This window comes from Phocoena phocoena, chromosome 17, assembly GCF_963924675.1.
Source record: "Phocoena phocoena chromosome 17, mPhoPho1.1, whole genome shotgun sequence".
In the NCBI taxonomy this organism is placed as follows: domain Eukaryota; kingdom Metazoa; phylum Chordata; class Mammalia; order Artiodactyla; family Phocoenidae; genus Phocoena; species Phocoena phocoena.
The window spans coordinates 5,043,393-5,065,744 of record NC_089235.1 but is presented as its reverse complement, the minus strand read 5'-3'; the positions used below and the strand labels follow the sequence as shown (position 1 = coordinate 5,065,744).

The following is a 22,352-nucleotide window of genomic DNA, read 5'->3' as shown; positions in this document are numbered from 1 at the left end:
TCATCGTAAGTGTACTTAAAGAAGTCAGGATCCTTAAGTCAGCAGGACCAATTGTTTAATCCCCACTCCTCAAATGGTCCCGGCCTTCAGTACTGTAAGAGGCAGAGTCCGCCAGGCTGTGGGAAAGAGCACATCTCAACAGCCGGCGAGGGAAGCAGGCTGCCCGCTCTTCCTACGGGGCTCTGCAAGAGAGCTGACCACGGAGGATGGCTTTTACTGTGGTCACATGTCTCAGGGCAGTTCAGATGCTGAACTGTCCATCTTTGATACTGAGAATCGCTTTAAGGCAAAAAAGGTCATTTTAATAACATTTTCCTCCAGTGCTAAAGTGGGATATCGAGACATGCTCATTTGGCAGTTCTAGCAGGACTTATCCACAGCTGGGTGTTTGGCCTATTTTGTGGCTACCTCATTCTGTAGGGACATGGGCTCCTCTAGTGAGGAGCTGTACCTCTTGTGGAATATTTTCACGCGTAGAATACATATAATATCTGGCACACGGGGAGCTCCATTCACCCCAACCATTCCCTTTCCATAGTTATCTCCTTTCCATAGCCATAGATTTTACCACTAGTGGTCACTGGAAAGATCCTAAAAGATAACTAGACAGTTTAGGGGAAACGTCTTTGACTTGATTGGAAACAGACCCTTCTTTTGAATTTATTCTCAAATCCGTGTTTTTCAAATTGTACGTCACCACCCATTTGGGATCACTAAATTGATTTTGGGGGAGCTACCAGTATTTAAAACTATAGATTACCAATATAACAGAGTGAAATAGAAAAGATCAGAGTGCACTGTACATGGCAAAAGTCAGTGTGGTGTTGTGAAACTTTTGTTTTATATATGGAACGGGTTTCTGTCTGTTTCTTACTGTGGGTCATAATCAGTGACCTCTGAACTCCTTTGCCCTTAACTAACCTTTCTTCTTCTAAGGACACAGTGACTGAAGGGCCCTGCCTGGATTTAAACCCCTGAAAAGAGACACGATTATTTCTGTCTTGGAAGAGCCCTTGTTTTTGAAATGGGAAGATCCAAGCCAACCTTATAACTGTTAAGATCTCTTGAAAGTTGTTTACACGGTGAATTAATTTTGCTCAAGGCTACTTCTGCAACATCATCTTCAAATATTTGCGTAACGGGAATGTTCTAACTGGAACACTTCATTTGCTTCTCATTGCTTGAAGCCAAGGGGCTGATTTGCATCGCTTTCTTTAATTGGGCTCCTGGTCTCCATACATTATGTGGCTTCAGCATTGCTCTGGCTTCTGTAACTAGCCAAGCTCACTTGGATAAATTTCTGAAGAAATATCCGTGTTTACTTCTACATGGGCGTTGGGGAAAGTTCTGGGGTCCTGGCAGGAGGATTAATATCCAGGATAAAGGAAACATCAGCTGGACCTGCAAGGCTGGGTAGGAATACCTCTTTCACCTCCTTCCTGGAGAAGCCCCAGTTGCATAAAAGGTCAGAACGTGCCCACAGAAGATAAATAAACCTTTCTAGGGCCCACGCTGCTGCACTGCAGATTTTTTTCTTCCTTGTTCTTATATGTTCTCCTAACTCCGAAGAACTCTCTCAATGATGCAGAGGAAGGCCAGGCACGCTGGGGAATCTGACTTGATAAGAGGAATAAAAAGAAGGAAATCTGAAGTCTGTCTTTTTATGTACAAGTAAATCTACCAACAAAATACGGCTATCAATGGACAAGTCTGTTGGAAGAAAGAAAGAGAGGAGAGAGACCTTGACCGAACCCTAAGATTAAACCCGGTGCTGGTCTGTTGTGAGGTTGAAGAAAGCAAACACCCACTGGCTGGTGATCTTTAAAGGTAAGCAACTTCATATTCCATCCTCCCTCCTTTCGACAAGCGTGTAGTGAGTACCTCCTACGGGTCATGAGCTGGCACTAAGCTCTGAGAGGTACAAAGATGACTAAGGCAGAGTCCTGTCCTCAAATGGCACACAGCCCAGTGGGGAAGCCAGCTCAGGAGACGGAGCTGGGGGGTGGGCAGGAGGTGACATCTGGAGTCGGTAGGAATTGGCAGAGACTACAAGTTGGTGAGGGAGCAAGGGAGGGAGAAGAACGCAGTAGAGCAGAGATGAGAAAAGGGACGGGGGTTAGCGACAGGAGACAGAAGCCTGGGCGCTCCAGGAACCAGGACAATCTTTAACGACAGAGCGAGCCTGTATGTGTGAGCAAAGGAAGTACAGCCGGCCCGGGACCGCAGGCTCCCGCCCAGTGGCAAATTGTTTTTTTCTGAGCGTTGCTTGTGATGGAGCGTTGGCAGCACGGTGAGTTTCCTGATTCTGGTTCACATACAGCTTAACATGCTACAGATACACCTGGCAAGAAGCAGCCAGAAAAGACACAATGCTTCCGAAAGCTTCGTCTTTTTCAAACCTCCTTTCTCTTTATAAGAGCGAAGCAAAACAAACCCCCAACCACAAAGATCCCCTCTAGTTTCTTTAGAAAATTGCTACACAAATATGACTACAGTGTTGCTTTTAAGATAGTGACGGATCTTTTTGCCCCACCTCCCTTTTTCCCTTTAATTCATCCCCAAACAAAAAGAGAACACGAAAGAGAAGAACGGCGTCTCTGATGTAATCGGGAGACACCTGTCAGCCAGAGGCAGAAGTGGTCTGAGCCCAGAGGAGGAACGTGACCCGAGCGCCCGCCAGAGAGGAGTCAGCAGTGGATGTCTGGTCACCACGTCTTGGGACGGGGCACTCTCGGGCTGAGGTCGGTGCTGCAGGCAGGCCTGGACCTGGAACCCGCCTCGCAGGTGCCCAGGATAACGCCGGAGGGATGGAAGGAGAGAAGCTCCAGGCCCAGTGGACGGGGTGCAGGGGTCGCGGAGGACACTGGGAGCAAGGAGAGTGAGGTGCACCTGGCCCGGGCCACAGCCGGGCTGCACCTGAGTGAAATGAACCCGGCACAAAAGGACACATACAGTACGATTCCACTTACAGGAGCGCCGAGAGCAGTGCAATTCCTAGAGACGGAAGGTAGAACAGAGGTGACCAGGGGCTGGGGGGGCAGGCGGAATGGGGACTTAGTGTCTGATGACCCTAAGGACCACAGTATCAGTTTGGGAAGATGAAAAAGTTCTGGAAATGAATAGTGGTGATGGTCGCACAGCACTGTGAATGTACTTAATGCCACTAAACCATACACTTAACAATGGTTACGATGGTAAATGTTATTCTGTGTTTCTTTTACCACAATAAGAAAACCCACAACAACAGCAAAGAAAGACGCTGACGTCCGCTCCCCAGGGCACCTCCGGAACGCTGATGGCCAGGCGGTGCTCCCACCGGCAGGGCCTGGAAGATCCTCTTCAGAAGGAACTAAATAGTGCCAGAGAACAGACCTGAAGATACTGCCGGGTGAGGATGCTGGCAGTGAGCCCGGTGGTCCAGAGGCCCTTGTTCCCACAAGACGTCTCACCGAAGCAAGGGGGAGAAGGTAAGCCTCAGAGGAGGACAGAGGACAGGATGACAGGGACAGAAGCATAGACAGGGGGCTCTGACGATCACCCCAGGAGGTCTACTGTCCTACCAGTGAGTGATTTGGAAAGAGGCAAGGAGCGAATTTTCAAAGCAGCAATATACGAAAACTTCCCAAAATCTACGGCTACAAGTTTCCAAATCAAAAGAATAAAACAGGTACCGAGCATGACATAAAAATGACAGAAGTGTCACACCAAGGTACATGGCCATAAATCTCAGGGACAAAGAAGGATCTCGAATGCTTCCATAGAGGAAACGGGATCCTAGGGAGGAGATAGGTACAGAAGCCATCAGCCTTCAGGGCAGCCACTCGGAAAGCTGAGGTCAGTGGAAGACGTTGCTTAAAATTCTAGGTGAGGACGTTTGGTGAACTAGCATTCGTAATATAAACAAATTTGGTAACTGGACTTATTTAGCTGTTTAAGTATATTTAGGGCACGAGTCTCTCCAGAAGAAGTCCTATTTGGAGCGGAGTCTATCTTCTAGGTATGAACTAGAAGAATATTATCTTTGATGCCTCCAATTTTCACGAGACAATCTCCAAAGTCGAGCATGCAACAATCGTGATCTATTTACTCACTCTATGTCCCCACCCATGAGGAGAGAGAGCGCTTCACGGCAAGAGCTTTCGGTCTAGGGGCTGCACATTTAAATTCATAGCTAGGGGCTACACATTTAAAAACATAACAGTAAAATGCGGTTGAAATGGACTAACAGTAAACGAAGACAAAGGAGTTTTGAGATTTGCCCCAAATACAACGACTAGGTGCAAAGCCCTTTCCTAAAAAGCAGGTGACAGAAAAGCCCTTTTCTGCATTACATCCCATGTGCACAGAAGTTCGTGGTGCCAGCTGTGCCAGTTCAGAGCGTCTATTCAACAAGTAGGACTGCAAATGGGAAACGACACTCTCGTGCTCCACTAGCACTTACTTCGTATTTGACGACCAGAGTTTTGATGAGTTTATTAACAGCATTGTACATTTTATTCTCACACTCCCAGGGTCTGTTTTCTGTGGCTGCTATCCGTTTGGGCATCCAGTCACTCTGTGTACTTGGTACAGCTCTAGTTATATACGCCTTGATATTCCTGGGATGTCTCTGACGGATGCACCAGAAGTTGAGAACAGTGGCTGCCTTGGGAGCAGGGGTTGCGTGGCTGCAGACAGACGCACCTGTCACCTTACACCTCTTTGTACCTCTTGGACTTAGAACCGTGTGACCATATTCTTATTTAATAATAACTAAAATGGAGGAAAATCTTGCCTTAGGAAATAACAGTCTGCGTATAATATTTAGAACTATGAACAGCAAATGTTAGGATAAATAGCCAAGATTCCTGAAAGCCAGTGCGTCTCAGGAGCCGACAAGAGTGAGGCCCCGGGGGCAAGTTTCCATCAGAAGCCTTTTGCACTACCTGATTTTTTAAATATATTTTTTAGACAAGAAGTAAAATATTTAATAAAAACATACTTGTAAAAAGTTAGCCGCTTCAGGAATTTATCAAGAAAACAATAATGTAACCTGTTATTTCATTACTCAAGGATAGTAACATTTTGATATACTACACCTTTTAGTCTTCTGTTTTCCTCTGTTCATTTTAGAGGAGACTTTCTTATTTCTTTTCTGTTTTTATTCCCCTTTTCTTTCTCTTAGCGCCTTTTTATTTTGCAAAGCTAGGCATATAGCTTCTAAACCACAAAAAAAAGAGACATATCCAGCACTTTTCCGGGTAAAGAAAGTATTCTCCGATAAGTTGTCAGTGGGCCTGTCGTAAGCAGTTTTATAACAGTGATGGAACTGGCATGTACTGTCTATGTTCACCAGTTTCCATGCTCTCTATGGATCGAGTCCTCTGATAATTAAGTAAGTAGGACTGTCCGCTCTGTTCACATGTCCTAATGCTAGAGGCTCTCATAACACACAACGCTTGTGACTGGGAAACCTCATCAACCCAGAACTCCCGAAAGGATGACATATCCCTGGTCCTATCAGAGGACAAGAGACTGCAGAATAGACCAATTGATGCTCTCTGGTTGGTCCTATCAGGTTTGTGTGTGTGTGTGTGTGTGTGTGTGTGTGTTTGTGTGATCCTCACTGCTTTTCTCCTGGTTATTTTATAATTTTTATGGTTTTTCACCCCAAGCATTTTCTAATCGTGGGCATTGAGCACAGCAGGTCAGACTGAGAAGGCCGGGATTCCGCAGCGGCTCTGCCAGGAGCTCGTGATGCAGTTCTGGGCAAGAGTCCCCTTCTCAGAGCCTCAGGGCCTCGTCTAGCACCTCATTATGGAGCATGCAGTACATACCACACACCATGTGTGAGGCTGTATGTTTATCTGATCAGATGTCATATATATATATATATATATAAAATCTTTCTCTATAGGTTATAGATTATAGATATATAATGTCAGATATCCGGGCTGATCAGGAAATACTGTCCCCATTTTGCAGGGGTGCTATTCACGAACTTCAGTGTCTAGAACAGAGCGGCCGTCAGAATATGAAATGCGGGCACCAGAGGGGTTTCACGGTACAGTCAGCCCACTGCGCAGGCACCACTGAAGGCCTTCCCCTCCGGCTGGCCCCCCGGGCCCCAGCTTCTCTACGGCTCAACCCCGAAGGGCAGTGAGGGTGACGAGGAGTGCAAAGACCCTGCGACTGCTCTGTCCCAAAGCTTCCGGTCTCCTGGAGTCGGGGCCGAAGCCCCTGCGTGGCCCCTGAGGCTCGCATCCGCTCCCGCCCAGCTCCGTGCCTCCAGCCCCTGATCGGGACCCCGTGGGCCACCCAGGCCCTTCTGTCAAGTCCCCGAGTTCCCTGCTGCTGCCGGGATCACTGTTTAGAACCTGCAGCCCTGCCCCATCCCCCGATCCCTACACCACCGTGCCCCCTCCATGGCGCCCCTCCCATCCTACGCACTGGCCCTATTACCAGTGATTATTATTAGTGATTGTTATCGGTCTCTCCCTCCTCAAGTATTAGCTCTCAAGGGCAAACGCTGGGACTGCTCCATCCGGGCACCTCGTGAGTGCCTGGGCTCCCTCAGATATTTTTTGAACGAGGGAATGACTTAAACATTAAAGATTTAATTTAAAATTGGCCGTATCCATTAATTTTGTTAAAAGCCAAACATTAACAAGAATGTGACAGCTTGGGGAAAAATCCCTCTTCTTGCACATTCCAGCATGGATCCTGGAAAAAGGGAGAGCTGGGAGAATCTGGCTCCGAGGAGGTTAGGAATCCGGAAATACTGAACGATGTCCCCACGTCCAGTAAGTCAAAGATCTGAAGAATCTTTCACTCCCACACAGAGGTGGTTATTTCCTGATGAGGCAGAGACTCCGAAGTCCCTTGTGTGAACTTCTGTTTCAAAACTGACCGAGAAAGAATTGTAAAAGCCTTATCTTGGGAGGGGCACCTGTGTCTAATCCTCTAATGCATCCTTGTGATGGTGCCAGGCACGTTCTAGGCAGCAAGGGGTGGAATTGATTAGCGAAGCAAAAGAATATGCACTCAATCAGGCAAGATGGCAGAGAAGTTTCTAAGCATATCTTAGGACACCTTCCAGTAACGACAGTCAAAATAAAGTTCTAGCACCGTGGGCTTACTTTACTTTTGGATATAAGTTTATCTTTTTATGACTCGTGCCACTTGGCTTTTTTCTCATATATACCAAGTGAATGGAAATAGGTAAGTAACTGATACCTGGGTAGGGAATTTTCCCATAGGTGACGATTTCGTACAGGAGAATTCCAAAGGACCACACGTCAGACTTAATAGTGAAACATCCAAAGTTGATTGCTTCCGGAGCTGTCCACTTAATGGGGAACTTAGCACCTAGAGCAGAAGACACAGGTGTTTTACTTGGGTCTCTGAGCTGAAACAAAAGAGTCATGGGCGTGTGACCCTCACACTTTCCTTTGCGGGGAAAATGTTAATGAATTATTTTGAACAGGTTAACACATACACACAGTAGAAAATAGAGATGGTACAAAATGTCATACTAAGAATGTTTGCCTCCCTCTGTTTCCCTCGCGGGCATTCCCCTCTTAAGAAGCAAAGTTTCTTAGCGAAACTTAGCGAAATCACAACTAGCACACTTGAAACATGAGAACATGACACCGAATGGAAAGGCATCTATTCTTAGCCTGTACACCTGTCCCAACACATCAGCCTTCTAGAGCGTGTATCCTTCGTGTTCACATTTTCTCTAATGACCCAGAGCATGTTTAGACGGAATATATGTATCTCGATGTGTATATTCTTGTGGATAAATCTCTTGAAGCCTGTACCAACGGGGATTTTAGATGCTACTCCAAGCTTTCGTTTGACGGGACCAAACATTACTACTCTTCTAGGAATTGCGTAGGTTGATGATCTGCCCAGAGTGAGACGACGATGAAACTAGGTTTCTCACGAGAAGCTGGTGAGGCTCAGGTCGACTTAGCCGCCGGGTCACATTGGGAGGCAAGCCTGGCCCCGGGGAGCTCGCAGGGTCACCTCAAGGGAAGCAGGGGACTCGGGCACTTCTGCACCCTGGAAAGGCAAGGGCTTTCCACCAACTACTATAGAATTTTAAAAATACATTTGCCTTCACTATGTCTTTGCTTTAGACTTTTCTGTGACGTCCAGACCTAGTGCACAGGGCAGGGCCAGGAAGGGCGGGGCTGTGGTTGGGGCGGGGCCTATGCGTGGGGCGTGGCTGGGTGGAGCCTGGGGTCCAGCAGGGCTTGCGGGGGCTTGACTCCCGGTTCTGCTGTTTCCAGCCAGGTATGACCCCGGCAAGACACTTACTGTTTCTGCACTTTCTTGGCACTTCCATCCATGAAATGAGTAAACAGCAGAACCTCCCCTGTTGCCGTCAGGGTTAAGTGGGTGGGTCTGCATGCTTGGCACAGAGGAAATACCAGTGAGGGTAAATATCCTTACTTTTGCCCTGAGGTGACCTACTGTTTCGTTCTAGGACCCGAGCTCTCTGCATTAGGCCACGTGTTTCTCGTGAGAATGGTTATTTCTGTGAGACCCTAGGCCTGTCAAATTCTACAAAACCGATGTAATAAATTCTGACTCATGCACTTTGAGGCCACATCTCCTGGGTTGGAGTCCTGGCTCTGAGTCCTGGCTCTAGCACTTACTATGGGTCCTCAGAAACTTCTGAACCTCTCCTTTTTTCTCATCTATAAGGTGGAAACAATAATACTACTTATCACATAGGGTTATTGCAAAGATAAATGAGATGATGTATGGAAAGCACTTAGAATAGCGCTTTTAGCTACTTCTCCTCAGACTATTTTCCTTGACCTGCCACTTTGCTGAAGATAATTAAGGCCAAGGATAAATTATAATCCACCTAAGAGAATGCAAACTCGAGGCAGGAGAACTACCGTAAGTATGACGAATGCAGGAGATGCTAGACAAATCGAATCAATCAAGTTTCAATTTGTTTGTCACCTCTATAAATTCTGTGGGTACCTTCCAGAAATAACACACATGTAGTTCAAATAATCCTTGTTTAACAATTCTTAGGAATGTCAAGAAAGTGCCTGGCTCTTTCAGAAGAGAGAAAGCACTGCAAAAAAACCCACTCAACTTTCACGAGTGAGACCATCAGAATCCTCAGATCATAAGCAACAGAGAAGAATCTGCAACAGGAAAGGTCAGTGCAGCCCCAGACAGGGCTGGGCCCAGAATGACAGGCCAGGAGCTCGAAGATTTACTCTGTGCGTTTTTCGGTTTACATATATAATATGGAAGGTGGGAAAATAAAGGAGTGTATTGTTGTAGTGTTATATTTACTTCTGTGTGTGTGATAATTTCCATGGTTTAATTTGTAGTTAAAAGGCCAGAATATAGAGTATAGACTTATTGTTACAAATATTTTCTCGATAGTTAAGGAAAGTATACTTCACTGTTCTGGTGAAAAGCTCTAACAAGTAACATGAACAAAGAATCATGATCCTGTCAAATCTCATTTTGTTTTGCCTTGCTTAATCGAAATACAAACGACAGCATTTGTAAATTTTATACAAGTACCTTGCAGAACTAATCAAGAGAGTAATTTTTCAAAACAATTATTAGAATAAACCGCAAACAGCAGCTATGGTACATTTTGAATATTGTACCGAGTGAATTCTTTTTCTAATGATGCCTATTGTAATTACTTTGTTAAAAACAGGCAAAAACGGGCTTCCCTGGTGGCGCAGTGGTTGGGAGTCCGCCTGCCGATGCAGGGGAGGCCGGTTCGTGCCCCGGTCCAATTACCAAACACCTAAGGGTCGTTCCAGGAACGTACCTTCCCTGGCTGTGTACTCGTTATCCTCAATCACTCGAGCAAGGCCAAAATCTGCGATTTTGCACATGAGGGCCTCGGAGACCAGGACGTTAGCGGCTCGTAGGTCCCTGTGGATGTAGTTCTTCCTCTCAATGTACGCCATTCCCTCCGCGATCTGGAAACAGAAGAAGGCTCTCCTTTAGATGTTCCATTTAGGCCCATATAGGGACATATGGAGGAAAACCAGAAAACTTCTGAGTTCCTGAAATCCTTTCATGTACGATATTCCGATCATTCAAAAATTTCAAACAGTGGGTAAATTAAAATCGCCATTTTGAGTCCTTTCTAAAATAGCTGCCCCCAAACCTCCAACGATGGTAATCACTCTCAACATGGTTATTTAAATAGCTATATGTCTCATCCTTTTTTAAATGCGTGGAGACTTTTTTTCAGATCCTACTAAACTCCTGCATGTAGATACACAGATGTTTGTATCCCAGTTTTTCAAACGAGGAAAGAGAGCCAGGGAAGTGCCGTACCAACACAAATACATTATTGCGGTGTCAAGAACAGGCTGTCCCCGGTCAGCAGCATCCTTGCTGTCGGGTCAGTCGACTGCCCACAGGACCCGGGCTCTAAGCTCTCTCTGCACAGTCCCTCCAGGAAGAGCAGAGTCACCCGGACATAAAGCTGCCAGCAGGAGAGAAGCAGGGATAAAATGATAAAACAGGGGAGGTGAAACTGCTACCCCTCGCTTGCTAGGAAATCGGGTTTTTAAGGAATCAAATTAGGATTATTAAGGAAAACATTACCAAATTATAAAGATAAGAATCAAGGGGGAAGGAGGAAAGGTAGGAAGGAAGGAAGGAAAGAAGGGAAGGAGGGAGGGAGGGAGGAACCAAGTAGCTGTGTCTGGTGAGCAGTTAGAGGGAAAGCTAATTAGGACTGCGTCACGCAGGAATGAATGTATTCTGCGGATTCTACCCTGAATTCCAGGTGGCTCAGCGTGGAGGACCTGAGTACCCCCACACCCCATCCTCAACAGCATCCTCCTGGCTCAGTCAAACGCCACTGTTTCAGCCAGGCCCTGTAGCTCAGCAAAAGCTTTTTAGCTCCTTGCTATGGGGGGTGCTTCTCCTGACCTCCGCCTGGAACGCCTTGCTTCCCCTCTCGGCCAATCACTAGGCTTCCTTCTGGCCAGAGGGCCTTCCCTGAACTCCTCTCGGATAATTTCACTCTACACCCACCATCAATGGTCAATTTGTACAAAAACCATTTGCACCTACTGACCACAGCTTTGCCATTATTTTGAAGCTGGTTAAGGTGCTTACTGCTGTCCTGCCATCCAGACAGCAAACACCACCAGGGAGAAGCCACCTTACATCTTTTCTGTTCTCACGTGTATCTACTGGAAGCTTCAGCCATGTCACTCCTCTCCTCTCAGAGCCGAAGAAAGTTCTTTGGTAAGCGTGCTGGGTTTTTAATATTACCAGGATGCTACGCTGTTTGCTCTCTGCCACAGGAATTTGCCAGCTGCTAGTTCTGTGGCCAGAAAATCTGCCATATAATAATCAGAATACAGCAGCTCAGTCCCAAAGTCCTGGCAGCCCAGGGGCTCGCCTGTGACTCGCCCCAAAGAGTCTTGAACAGGTAACATCATAAATCTGAAAGCATGGAAGAGGTCTGAGCATCTTCTTTAGTAGAAACGACAATGTGACAACGTACACCTTGACTATGACCAAGAATAACGTGTGTGGCACGCAGGCTGGGCTGGTAGGGTGGAGAAGACCCAGGCCACGTGACACCTGCTGAGTGGACTCGGGGTCCAGCCCCTGCCTGGATGGCTGGGCCAGCCTCACACAGCATCCCTCGAAAGGAATACCTTAATCCTTTGTGCAAGACCACCCAGGTCACTCCCTGCATAAAACTAGCCTCCAGATAACGTCTGAACCCCTTAGCGCTGCTTCCAAGGCCCTGGGTGACTGGTCCATTATCCTCCACCTTCCACCACTGCCTCCCTCCAGGGTCCTGGCTCCTGCAGCCCCTGTCGCAGGGCAGTTCATCCCGCAGGTCTCAGGGGAGACGGCCCTTCCGCTGAGAGGTCTTCCCTGACCCTCCTTCTCCTCCAGTGTGTGTGGTCCCAGGGCCCCCTGCTTACCTGGGCATTGCAGGAATGTAAACCCCTTAGGGCACGCTCCTGTTCTTGAGCCCTCATGTAACATCCCAATGATTCTAGACAAATGGGCCAGGAACCGGGAAGAGCCGAAGCTGGCTGCAATCCCAACACGTCCACGTGTCGCAACTACTGAGCCCACGAGCCGCAACTACTGAAGCCCGTGCGCCTAGAGCCCGTGCTCCGCAACAAGAGAAGCCACCACAATGGGAAGCCCGCGCACCGCAACGAAGACCCAGTGCAGCCACAAATAAATAAATAAATTAATTAATTAAAAATAAATAAATAAATAAAAGTGTCCTGGGAACTTGTGGGTAAGGCTTTTATCACACTCACCCGAGTTCTGCATTTACACAAACCCGAATGCATTTTTGAACGTGATTCTCTGAGACAATAACAGACTTGCGGCAAGCCCAGCTTAGCTTGGCTTTCTTTTCCACGTCACAGTGCTTTGAGGGGCTCGTATGCCAAACAATAATAACAGCGTTCACCAAGAGCAAGTTTCTAAACAACAGTGCTTGCCAAGTGGAATAAACAATAGATATGAGAGCAAAACAAAAGCTTTCGGAGAGGGCTGGTTTTGAGGTCACAAAAGACTACAATTCTCTTCTTACATAAAAAGTATTATTTCCCTGGTCTATATGCATTTTTCTTTCTTGGTTTCTTTCTTTCTTTTTAAAACCTTAATCTTTTTTTTTTTTTGGTTGTTGTATTTACTTTGGCTAAAGTAAATCCAACTCTGTTTCTCTATTTCGCAACAGCAGGAAGAAATCATAGGCCACTTCGGCTAACGGGATCTAGGATCAACTTCGCTTGCACGAATACGTTCTTGCTTCTCCAGGCCACTTAGTCTAACCGCTGTCAGCACTGCAGAAAGAGCTGTTGCATAAATGCATCCCCCCAGGCTTAGCCATCCTCGGGCACCCGGGGAGAGGGGAGCGCTCACCTCCTACTTTCTTTTTAACTAAATTATGGTTGACTTACAATGTTTCAGGTGTAGAGCAAAGTGATTCAGTTATACATAGGTATATATGTATTCTTTTTCAGGTTCTTTTCCATCACAGGTTATTACAAGATACTGAGTATAGCTCCTTGTGCTCTACAGTCGGTCCTTGTTCTTTGTCTACTTTATATATAGTAGTGTGTATCCGTTAATCCCATTAGCTCAGAAAGGCTGATCTGAGGGCTCCCCTGGTGGCGCAGTGGTTGAGAATCTGCCTGCCGATGCAGGGGATGCGGGTTCGAGCCCTGGTCTGGGAGGATCCCACATACCGCGGAGCAACTAGGCCCGTGAGCCACAACTACCAAGCCTGCGCGTCTGGAGCCTGTGCTCCGCAACAAGAGAGGTCGCGACAGTGAGAGGCCCGCGTACCGCGATAGAGAGTGGCCCCCGCTCACCGCAACTAGAGAAAGCCCTCGCACAGAAACGAAGACCCAACACAGCAAAAATAAAAATAAAATAAAAAAAGAAAGGCTGATCTGTGAAGGAGTTATGTGGAGTCGCTCCAGTGTGGTGAGGACACAGTCTGTTTCGGGAGATTGCTTTGTGCCCACAGATATTTCACTTAGATGATGATGGTAACAGGTAGGTGGCTGATTGATAGGTAGGTAGGTAGATATATAGATGGATAGTTAGACATTAATAACCACTACTTCTCCCACCACTAATGGAGCACTTTTTACGTACCAGATACTGTTCTACATCCATTACACCCAATTCACGTTTCATCTGAATAACAACTCCATCGGGTAAGTTTTATTTCCATTGTACGCATGCAAATGAAGCTTAGAGAGGTACAAGAACCTGATGCAAGCCAGGAGGGAAGGAGAGAGCCAGGACTGACACCCAGGAGTGTCTGACCACCAGGTCACATTCCAGAATGTTCCATCGGCAAGAGAGCTCATAACTAGATGCTTCTGGAACTCAGATTTTTCATCGAGAGAATATTAGTTTACTGAGAAGAGAAAAAAATGCTTTTGAAGTTTCCTCCTGGAATTCATTGTTGTTAAACCCAAATTTCACCTCTCAGAAAAGCTACCACAAACCTTCCCCAGGCAGAGCTCAGGATATCCATCTCAGGAAGGACATACAAGCTTGGTTTGGATTGTCTTTGTCTAGAACAGGGTTTCTCAACCTTTTTCCATTATCATCTCCTAAGGAGAAAGTTTTAATTAAATAAAAATTTTTAAATTAAATACAAAGAAATAGGATTTTGTCAGGTAGGCCTGAGCTCTGGAGGGCCACAAACTATCGTAATATCTAAGATTTTCCCATCTGCCAAGAACCAATTTTCACTCCCTTGGGGGCAACTTGCCCCATTTTGATTTCTTGGTCTAGAAGAAGCTAAACTGAGCAAAGAAGGTGTAAAGCCCATTTTGCCCTATGACTCAAAAGAGAGAAATAAGATGGATGATGATCTATTCTGGGCTTGAATGAGGTTAAGGCTCTGTCAGAATGAAAATAACCAGGCTAAAATTAAGCAGGACAATATTCTTTCATTCAAATAGCCCTATATATATTGCAAGAAAAAAGCAATAAATATCTTTCCCTTTGGAAATTTGATGGGGCTAAAAGGAAATTACTTTCCTAGGGTCACACCACAGGTTAGGGCAATGGTTTGGAAGTGACTTCAATTTCCCTTCTGTGTATTTAGCCATTAAATGAAGTTTAAACCCTTACACCAGTGTTTCTTAACTCTGGCTGTGTACCGGGCACCTTATCTTAACCCGGGTCTCATCCTAAATCACCTAAACATGGATCTCTAGGAATGAGGCCTCCCTAGGTGGCTGTGACCTGCAGTCTGGGTGGAGAATGGCCCTTGTCCCTCATCACCTTCCGGGAGCTTGATTCTGACCCTGATTTATTCGATCAGAACCCGGATTTTAACAAGCTCTCTGGGTGATCTGTATGCACACCGAACTTGGAGAAGAACTGTGGTAGATCCAATGCTTTTCAACTTCAGCTATTTTAGGATTTAAAGTTCTAGACAGATTGGAATGAAATCTCGGTCTCAACACCACGAGTAGATGGACTGTTGTCCTCCTAACGCTGGGGAAAGGAATTCCCCAACAACTCAGCTGAAGAAAAAGAAGGAGCAAAGATGGGCAGAGCCAGCAGGAAAAAGCCCAGGTGGGGAGAGGCGGGTGCCATGCTGAAGCTGGGGAGGTGATGGGCCAGATAACGGGGATGCGGGCTAGTCCTCGTACATCAGCAGCTCAGAACGTGTGTCCTGAGCTTTTGTTTTTCTTGTAACTAAGGGAGAAGGACTCCAACCTTACAGCTCAGAGGCAGGGAATCCGGAAGCGCTTTCTCCACATCGTGGTTCTGGGGCCGGGCCGCTGCTTAGGGGGCTTAGGAAACTGGATTGAATCTTTCAGCTTTAAATAATCTGAGGGGATTCTCTACCTCTTGGGCCACGCCAGCATCATGCCAGCATCAGGCTCAGTGATGCACAAACACGAGAAAACCTTGACTTTCTAAACCACCTGCCAGCACTAAAGAAGAACTAAAAATGTCTCGTCTCCATGTGCTAATTTCCAACTCTGTATTAGAGAGTCTGTGTGTGAAGCTACTGGGCATTTGAAGTAGAAAAGCAGCCCTATTACCTAAAATGAGAATAATCATACAAGGAGATAACTTTAGTGAAGTGTCTGTACTCCTGGTTTAAAGCTACCTGATTTAGGGTTACATGTGCTTGTCGTTTCTTGAGCTCTTCAGCCCAAATAGCGTGGCGGGCGTACATTTCCTAGTTCCTCTTTTTGTACCTTCAGTGGAAACATATGGTGACATATTCTCTGTTTGATGTTTCTACGTGCATGTGTGTGTGTGCATGTGTGCGTGTACACGCATGCACTGCTGTCCTGGGAGGACAGACAGGAACTACTAGGTAAGTGAGTGACCCACTGGGATCCCAACCTGAGCCAGTAACACAGCAGCTTCTGGTGAAATCCCAGGCATCTAGTACCCAGTGAAAGTTCTAGGCACAGAGGATATATTAAAAATGATGCTTCCTGGGCTTCCCCGGTGGCGCAGTGGTTGAGAACCTGCCTGCCAATGCAGGGGACACGGGTTCGAGCCCTGGTCCGGGAAGATCCCACATGCCGCGGAGCAACTAAGCCTGTGCGCCGCAACTACTAAGCCTGCACTCTAGAGCCCGTGAGCCACAACTACTGAGCCCACGAGCCACAACTACTGAGCCCATGTGCCACAATTACTGAAGCCCGCATGCCTAGAGCCCGTGCTCCACAACAAGAGAAGCCACCACAATCAGAAGCCCGCACACCGCAACCAAGAGTAGCCCCTGCTGGCCGCAACTAGAGAAAGCCTGCACGCAGCAACGAAGACCCAACACAGCCAAAAATAAATAAATATATATATTTTTTTAAATGATGCTTTCTGAGTTAGAGGCCAACCTCATCTTGTCAGGTGCGAAATAAGCCACCCCCCAGCCTCATGGCCATCCTCCAGGGAGGTCTTTCAAATGTGCTGTGAGAAGGAAAGGCATGACCATCGGGCGCCCACCAATCAGCTTCCCAGCCGGGGACCTGAAGGGCTGGAAACACACGTGTGACCACTCTGACCCCAAATACTGGGGATTCTGCCTCTCCCACTGCTGGGGTGAAGGCGACGCGCCAACCTTCCCACGGACGCACCCTCAGGGGCCCACAGGCACTGCCTCCTCCAAGGGGAAGAGACCCAGCCTCACCGGTTGGTGGGTGCACGGCATCTGTCCCCGGCATCTGAGACTCCCAGCTGGTGGGGCACCTCGGAGGATCACCACGGACACTCCCTCTCTGTGGCAGCGTTGCCAGTGTGTGTCTATTGTTCAGTACGTCAGTATCCACACACGTGACTTTACACCCACCCACATGCATGCACACCACGCAGATGCATACAAACTTCTGGGAAGTTTTCAGAGCCCAGCATTCATAAAGCATTATCCTTCTGCTTCCTCTGCCTATCATTTTCTACCCAACCCCCCAACACGCACACTTACATACGCACACACTTATGATGGGCAGGGTGGAGACAGAACGCAAAATGCTTTGCAGATGGCTATTTCCTGGGGTATGAGGTCAGAAACGTTAAAGCAGAACAAAGTTTCCAGAAGCATCTGAGGTGAGCATACTCCTTTAAATTCCCTCTCCAATATCGACGTTTAAGTAGAAAGTCTGTGTTCCTGTTCCCCAGGTGAGGACTTGGGAGCGGCCTCCACAGACATCTACGCGCACCCCTGCCGCACTGCCCTGAGGAAGGCAACCCAGGACCCTCCTCTCTGGTCATCAAATACGTTTACTGAGAAGGGAGTTGCCAGGGACCATCTGGGGCTCGCAGGATGGCGATGCTTGGGGCAGGAAATACCTAACACCAACGCCCGTTGGGTATATACAAGACAGACTTCTTTTATGTGGAATACGATGCTGGAGAAGAAATCTCAGTCAAGTTTTACAGACCAAGGCGGACTCAAATAATCCTCCTTGCAAGTGACTTTCCCTGCTAGCAATGGCCACAGAGGTCACGCATCTTTTTCTGTTTTTCCCAGAAGCCCAATTAAAGCTGTGAGCCCGGCATTCCACCCAGCCTGCCCCAGCCTCCAGCAGGCTCCCTCCATCCGGGGCTGAGGCTATGAGCAACAAGCCTGTTCCCACGCACGCGCTCAGTGCACGGACCCCACAGGTGTCACCAAGGACCACGAAGGATGCTCTGGACACACCACGGAGTGTTTGCATGGATGACCTTGCCATGTGAATCTTGCTTTAGCGTTCTGTGTTCACCTGAATTCCTACCGCTGTTCTGAGAAACGGGCAAGTAACAGGCTATCTTGCTTAGTGAGTGATTTTTAAAATTTTAATGAGAAGAACCCACATGTGAGTCAGACGACGGAGGGAATAAAGGCATAAAGGAACCTAATTGAGGGACTCGATGTGATCTCTCAAGCAAAGCTAAAATCTGCCCCAGGAAATTCCAGCCTGAATGAGAAACTGGAACCGAAAACCCAATCTGTCTTAGAATTGGCCAGCTGGAAAACATTCGTCACTTAGACAAGCAGTGAGAGAGATTGAACAAGAAACCTGCCAGAAAGCAGGAAAGACTAAATTTTGTTTTTCTTGTGGTTCTACGTGTTCCATTAGGCATTGTTTGCCTCACTCTCTAGATACGTATTTCCTTCCTACACTTGGGGAAAGTAGAATTCAAATAATTAATTACTTTCAAAAGCCTTAGGAAGCTTACAAAATAATAATAATGCTAATATTAATAAGTTGGAACCAAACAAATGGGTTAAACCTACAGTGTCTCTGATGGGGTCTCAAGCCTCTCTGAAAGGTCCTCTCTATCACCCCTGGGGTCAATCCCAAACTGACCGAAAAAGACCATTTAATTACAACACAAAAATAAAATGTAAAAAAAACCAGGGAGTTTAAAGTAAGAACACACCTCCTCGGTATTCCAAATACGATAGCATTTGTTTTGTAGTACTTGGTAGTTTCTATAGATGTACTTTTCTATCTATTAATATTCATTGATCCTCCATACTGGATCCCTACACTCTTTAATCCATAATTTGGATAGAGGAAGGGGTGGCATAGAGCTCATTCCTTGCTATGTTTGGAGGTCAAATTTCCTAGTATGTTTTAGCTTTATTGGGTTATTAAAATATTCTTCTTTATTCCTCTTTTCAAAGCAAAACTTCTAAGAAATAATGGAGTTTATTGCTTTGATGATGATGGTGGTGGTGATGGTGATAGTGACGATGACGATGATGATGACAGCCCCCACGTATTGGCTGCCTACCCTGCCCAGGCATCTTGCCAGGCAATTATAAGCCCTAAAACAAGCCTATGAAAGTAGCCAATATTCATAGTAAAGATGAGAAAGCTGAGTCTTGGAGAAGTAAAAACTTTTCCTAGATAGACTTGGATTTGAATCAAATCTGGCTGGTCCCACCTCCTGTGCTCTTAACTATTTATCTATACTAGCTTCTCCCTTTAAAAAGAGCTACAAACATGGGCTTCCCTAGTGGCGCAGTGGTTGAGAGTCCGCCTGCCGATGCGGGGGACGCGGGTTCGTGCCCCGGTCCGGGAGGATCCCACATGCTGCGGAGCGGCTGGGCCCGTGAGCCATGGCCGCTGGACCTACGCGTCCAGAACCTGTGCTCCGCAACGGGAGAGGCCACAGCAGTGAGAAGCCCGCATACCGCAAAATAAATAAATAAAAAAAAAGAGCTACAAACAGTAGAATGTTTGCAAGCTGACATCAGGAAAAAGGAGAGAAAGGAGAAATAATAACTAGATCATTTAAAAAGTGGCCATGTTAAAGCCTGCAATCTGTAATACCTTCATAGCTGAAAGATGAGGGCAGAGCTTGACACGTACAAACTTAGGGCTGGTGAGGTTTTTGTGACGGATCAAAATTCAATCAATCCAAAAGCATGCAAGGACCCACAGAGCCTCGGGGAGACATGATTTCTACATAGAAAACTGCACTGAATAATCATATTTAAACCAGTAAGTTTCCATGAAAGAGGTTTACCTTCATTAGCGGCAAAGGAAGAACCATTTGTCAACAAATTCTCATAGACTTTCTCTTGCAAAAACTTATTGGACCAGTTCACATCCATTAGGATGGCTGTTATAGAAACAAACAAACAAACAAAGCAAAAAACCAGAAAATAAACAGTGTTGTTGAGGAAGTGGAGAAATTAGCACCCTCGTGCACTGCTGGTGGGAATGTAAACTGGTGCAGCCACTGTGGAGACCAGAATGAGTGATTCTCAAAAAATTCAACATCGGATTACCATGTGACCCATCAATTCCACCCCTGGGTGCATACCGCAGACAACCAAAAGTACACACGTGTACACTCTCTAACAGATATTTGCACACCCCTGTTCATACGAGCATTCTTCACAAAAGCAGAAAGTGGAAAGAACTCAAGTGTCCATCAATGGATGAATAAAAAAAACAAAATGTGGTCTCTGCAAGCAATGGAATATTATTCAGCCATAAAAAGGAATGGAATTCTAACATAGGCTACAACATCGATGAACTTTAAGGACAATATGCTAAGAGAAATAAACCAGTCGCAAAAGGGCAAATACTGTATGACTGCACTCACACGAGGTACTTGGAGTATCAGATTCACAGAGACAGACAGTAGAAGGGTGGTTGCCAAGGGCTGGTGGGAGGGAGGATGGGGACCTAACGGGTACACAGTGTCAGTTCTGCAAGATGAAAAGGGTTCTGGAGATGCTGGTGGTGATGACCGCACAACATGAATGTCCTTCATGCCACCGAACCGTGCACTAAAAAATGGATGCAATGTATGTTATGTGTATTTCATCACCATTGAAAAATAAAACTGGGCGCTTCCAGTTGTAGGATAGCAGGAGCAGAGGTGGTAAAGGATGCTGGCCACAGGGAGAGCGGGCGACGCCCATCACCCGCCCCTGCGCGGCGTGCTGACGACCAAGGAAACGCTTCGGGCACCCTGCGTGGGGACGCCCAGGCACACCTGGGGGACCAAACCACACTAGGCAGTGGTCAAGGCCTCCTCCCGCATCACTTCCACCCCGGGCCACTCCTCAGTCCACCCTCAAATAAACCCGGCCTTGACGTGAACACACAAGTAGGGATTAGAAGGAAGTAGACCAATGATGGCTCAGAAGACAGTTGGACAGTTGTGACTGTGGATCAGAGACTTACGATGAGTCATCTTGGATTTTATATAAAACGGGGGCAAGTTTGTTCTCAACATCTCAAGTTTTCCACTCTGCAAAGTGGCGATAAGAATAGCATCAACCTGGTAGAGTCCAGATGAGACTGAAAAGGAGAATGCAAGGCTGCTCAGTGCATGATGGAGATGAACGATCACTATGACTAATATTAATACCGCTACTATTCATAACAAGACGACCCACACCCAGACCTGGTTCATCATGGTGAACTGACAGAAGGGCTGCTCTCTTAGAGCCGAGGGGCTGTAGGTGGGAGGCTGCCCACAGGTGTCCGAATGCAGCCTCAGGCACACTGCTTCCCCTCTGCTGAGTGGCTGCCGCCACCCTTAGGAGAAGCTGGATCCAGACTCTGCATCCGCTGACGGGGCTCCCTGATACCAGCTGCCTGAGGCTGTACAGGGATGCCCGCCACCAGTCAGGGAGGGGACTCCCCACTCTGTAGCCCCAGGACAGGGCAGTCAAGAACCTACACTAAGATTAGAAATCCCCTTTGCTTATTCTCCCCTCTTCGGCATCAATTTCACTGCTACTACTGTCATCTAGATGACCTACCCCTGGATATCCCTGGTGGTCCAGCGGCTAAGACTAAGTGCTCCTGATGAAGGGGTCCCAGGTATGATCCCTGGTCAGGGAACTAGACCCCGCATGCATGCTGCAACTAAGAGTTCGTATGCTGCAACTAAAGATCTGTGTGCCGCAACAAAGACCCAGTGCAGCCAAACATATAAATAAATAAATATTTAGATGACCTACCCCTGATCTGCAGCTAACGAACCATGCTTATCACCCTGGAAGGAGAAGAAGGAAGCAGAACGTTCTCAACTTCTGCCAGGGATGGAGAAACAAGAGGAAAGCCATTGGCACTTCTGTCCAGTCTTTTGCAGGAGAGAGGATGTGTGATGGCCGGATCAGTGCTGCCTCTGAGGAGGAATGTGGCCTGACTGGGTATGCCCCACACACCTCCAGCTGAGGAACAAGTCACTGGGCACACACGTGCAATTCTGCTCAGTGAAAACAAGCTGTGACTGTCAAGTGACTCAGAAGCATTCCTACTCTGACCTTTTATCTGGCTACTGGGGCCTAAGGACATACATGCAGAAAGTAAAGTTTTGTCCACAGAAATGTTTTGTATTGTTACTTACATTAGTGAAAAAGTAGAGATTCTCCAAATGTTCATCTACCAGGGAATGGTAAGGAAATCACGATACAGTCACAGGAATAGAATATTATATTGTAATAGGTACATACATGTTTATGGAGAGTTTTCGATAAAATGAAAAGCTGTAATATTCAGTTCAATACGTACAAAACAGCACATACGGTACAAACCTAACGTGTAATGAAAAGAATAATTAGAAGGGATGGATAATGACGAACTAATAACAAAAAATGGGTAAAAAGCTTAAAGAAACAGTTCCCAGAAAAATAAACTGCAAACAAAGAAGGAATATAGGAAAAGATGCATGACCTCATCTATATTAAATAAACACAAATTACAACAAGGAAATATGAAGTTTGACCGATCAGACTGTATTAGAGAGTTAAGACTTATGTCTTAGGGGTTCCCCTGGTGACGCAGTGGTTAAGAATCCACCTGCCAGTGCGGGGGAGATGGGTTCAAGCCCTGTTCCAAGAAGATCCCACATGCCGTGGAGCACCGAAG

General features: G+C 46.7%; 1 protein-coding gene across 4 annotated transcripts in view; it reads right to left on the bottom strand.

Moving 5' to 3' along the window:
* Nucleotides 1-22,352, bottom strand: part of LYN (LYN proto-oncogene, Src family tyrosine kinase) — a 76,770-nt gene that overhangs the window by 1,433 nt on the left and 52,985 nt on the right. For all 4 annotated transcript variants that reach the window (XM_065895107.1, XM_065895108.1, XM_065895109.1 and 1 more), the window contains 2 exons: nucleotides 9,803-9,956; nucleotides 7,216-7,347 (listed from right to left, as the gene is read on the bottom strand). In XM_065895107.1, the coding sequence (XP_065751179.1) occupies nucleotides 7,216-7,347; nucleotides 9,803-9,956 (286 nt within the window). The remainder of the gene's footprint in view (nucleotides 1-7,215; nucleotides 7,348-9,802; nucleotides 9,957-22,352) is intronic.